This window comes from Falco punctatus (genome assembly GCF_963210335.1).
Source record: "Falco punctatus genome assembly, chromosome: 7".
Lineage (NCBI taxonomy): Eukaryota > Metazoa > Chordata > Aves > Falconiformes > Falconidae > Falco > Falco punctatus.
Window position 1 is genome coordinate 44,461,138 of NC_137587.1, and position 3,452 is coordinate 44,464,589.

At 33.7% G+C, this 3,452-nt stretch overlaps 1 protein-coding gene across 5 annotated transcripts in view; it reads left to right on the forward strand.

Annotated features, from left to right (window-relative positions):
- Positions 1-3,452, forward strand: part of AHNAK2 (AHNAK nucleoprotein 2) — a 58,203-nt gene that overhangs the window by 28,549 nt on the left and 26,202 nt on the right. For 2 of the 5 annotated variants that reach the window (XM_080397287.1, XM_080397284.1), the window contains exons 3-6: positions 2-91; positions 846-902; positions 1,503-1,644; positions 2,471-2,652. In XM_080397287.1, the coding sequence (XP_080253413.1) occupies positions 1,509-1,644; positions 2,471-2,652 (318 nt within the window). In that variant the 5' untranslated portion in view covers positions 2-91; positions 846-902; positions 1,503-1,508. The remainder of the gene's footprint in view (position 1; positions 92-845; positions 903-1,502; positions 1,645-2,470; positions 2,653-3,452) is intronic. The other 3 variants (XM_080397288.1, XM_080397286.1, XM_080397285.1) reach the window with 2 other exon arrangements.

Genomic DNA, 3,452 nt, shown 5'->3' on the forward strand with positions numbered 1-3,452 from the left:
GGTTAATGAAGTGGCAGTAGAAGACATACGTCCAAGGCCACAAGGATCCTCCCCAGTTTATGAATATTCCATAGAAGAAGAATATTTAAAGGCAAGACACTGAGTTTTCATGCAGGCATGGCTTTAGCAAGCTGATTCAAGATGCCTTAGCTACTACAGCTAGCTGAGGCTCATGTCGTGTAACAGGATGTTGTTGCAGCCATATTGTCTTCCTGTCCCCACCAAAATCAGGGCCATGTTCATTCGTGGCTTTATATTGTACTGGACTTGTTGTTGGCCATGTTCTTGTTTCTTGGCAAAAAATACATTTTATTTCATTCCTTAAAGGACCTGGGGCAGAAAGTGTCGAGAAATCACAGTGCTTTTCCTATTAGAATATTTATGCTGGCTTGAATCTAATATGTATTTTGAAATTACCTCTTGGCTATTCAGTGTTAAAGATTTAATTAGTAGAGTCATGTTAAGGTAAGTAGGCAGTTTGAAATCCATGCTGAAGTCGAATAAATAAAACATATGCTCACAAAGATGAAAGCAAGAGAAATGTGCTACATGAGTAACACACAGAAAAGCTCCCAATGTCTTAATACAGTTGGTCTCTGGTGTTCATTTCATGCAAATTTTGGTACAATACAGGGAGGCCTTGGCATCTAATTTACTACAGAGAAAAATATAGTTAAATGATTCACATTGTACATTGCACTTTTAGATCCTAATTTGGCTCTGTTGCCACTAAAGCCAACTGCAGTTCTTAGTCTAAACCAGGGATTTTAACTGATGTAGGACTTTTGTTATACTTTGCAACAGCATGATTTCCGAACACTAAATAATTGCAAATTATTTTTCAGCTTCAAGAAGAAAACAAAAAATATTCTACAGACAAAGCAAAACAGAGTCATCCACAGGTTGGTATAAAAGCACTCTGTAGTTTCTAAGCATGTGGCTTGCAAAATAGTAAAGTCTACTACAACACACAGACATGGATTTGTGGACGGAGGGAAGGACAAATGGGCAAAGAGTCACTTTAGACTTGTTTTGACCAGAAACTTCACAAATAGCCTATCTGTGTCACAGGCATGAACACTTACTTGCCCTGTGTGGGGTCTTTGCATAATTTTTTCAGCATTCTTTAGCCTTCCCTGGTTTGAGTACAGTACAGCATTAGCTATTAATCTGACTTTTCTGGCCCATTGACTCTAACTCATGTACTTAACATCTTAACGGAAAATACAATCTTTTGGCCCTGAAAGTTTCCATATATTTCACATTCTAAAATTATAACCTATTTTCCCCAAAACCTTGATTCAGCATAACCATAATACATGTGCTGAATTCTAATTTAGAACAGAATCAAACCCATGCTGAACAAGTACATTTTCTGTTTCAGATAATCTTTCTTGAGCTACTGAAAATATACCTGAGGAGAGTCAACTTTTATTGTATAATAATGTAGAACACTTTGATACAAATAAAAATTACAATTTCACACCTTTTTCTGTATCTAGGAGACAATGGAAGTGACCCTGAAAACAGAAGTGGAAGCTGGTGCTAGTGGTTTTAGTGTGATGGGTGGAGGAAATGAAGGAATATTTATTAAAAAAGTACTTAAGGAATCTCCTGCTTCAAAAATATTTAGTCTGAGAGAAGGTACAGTCTGATTTTCTGTTTTGTTTTGGGGTTTTTTTATAGCTTGAAATAACAGGTATGTAGCTGTGTATGCATATAGATACCTACTTGATTTGTCATCTCTTTAGGTAATAGAAATAACAGATCCTAAACCAACCAATGTTATAAATGACCTTAACCTTTGCATATTAAGAATTTCAAAGATCAGTTTCTTGAACAATAATGAAATGTGATTTTTTTTGTATACCATTAAAAAAAAAATCTAATTTTCATTGGAACAGTGGAAAATATACGTAGAAAGTAGTATATACACAATTAAAATGAAAAAATCCCTGACTCATAACACTTATGAAGAACCTGCCTTTGATTCTTTTACAAAATAGTATGCCACAAAACTACAATAAAAAATGATTTAAACAAGAACAAAACCCCAAAGCCTAAATACTGAAAGATGTAAGAAAAATCTTTGTTACTGTAAGCGTGGTCAGACACTAGAATATAATAAATAACCAATATATAATGGAATGAAAAATAATAGATGATAAATTTTCCAGCAAAGTTACGGAGTCATGATCCTTGAAAATCTTCAAAACCTGACAGCACACAGACCTTGACAACTGACTGTAGCTGACCCTTCTCTGAGCAGGGTGGTTGGACTAGATAATCTCCAGAGGTCCTTTCCAGCCTTAACTACTCTGTGATTCTATTATGTGAACATAATTTCATATTTTAAATAAATAGGATGTGATAAGGTGATTGGGGTTTTTTGTGGGGATTATTTCAGCAGAGTTTGAAAAACTGCAAGAAAACACAAACCAATTAAAATTATTTCTGATTCTACTTCCAGGTGATCAGCTTCTAAGTGCTACAATATTTTTTGATAATATCAAATATGAAGACGCACTCAAGATTCTCCAATATTCTGAGCCATACAGAGTCCAATTCAGCCTCAAAAGAAAAATTGCTGGGAAAGAAGAGCTAGAACATATTCACTCCACAGTCCAGTACAAGAAGGAAAGAGTAAGTCAGGTAGATATTTGATTAGTTTACAAAATCTGGATAACATTGTATTGTGTTGTGTGGAGATACACCAGAAAATACGCATTTGAGTCTTCTTAAGGCTCATATGTTTCAACTTACTAGCATGAATATCCGTGACAGGGGAAAAAAATCCACGTTATATTTGCAGATTTTTAAACAACCTTGGCAAGACCATAAATTTTGAATAAAGCTACAATCTTGTGTTAGGGTAGAAAAATATTCTCTAGTGAGTCTGCTTTGTTTTGTTTTGTTGTTGTTAAGTATTCACTGATAGAACAGGCTCAGATGAGCCTTTTCAGTATTTATATTCAATATTTTCCAAAATGTAAAGTATCTGTAAATATTTTTCTCAAAAGCTCATCAATGAAAGTTTCTCTTAAAAACATGTGTTTAATCACTGATATCACAGACATGATCTGCTTATAGGTCTCCATCACATTCAGAATTATTTTTCTCTTCAAATACCTATATATATTTTAATATAGATATCCTTTATATATATCCAGGCATATATAGGGAGAGACATACATATAGAAACCTCTATTTACTGCAATGTTTTGCAAAGAATGCAGACCTTCAGAAATTCAGATATTACAGTCATACAACCCATTTGTTTTATGTAATTTCTGCCTGAATTATATACACCATTTTGAGGAATTTTTTATATAACAAGTTGATACTGTGAAGAAAAGCACTTTTTTCTGCATATTTTATAGTATGTATTTTATTTTGTTTTGCACCTCTATTTAGTTTATTTTTAATTTTCTGACTATTATTTGTTCTTTCAG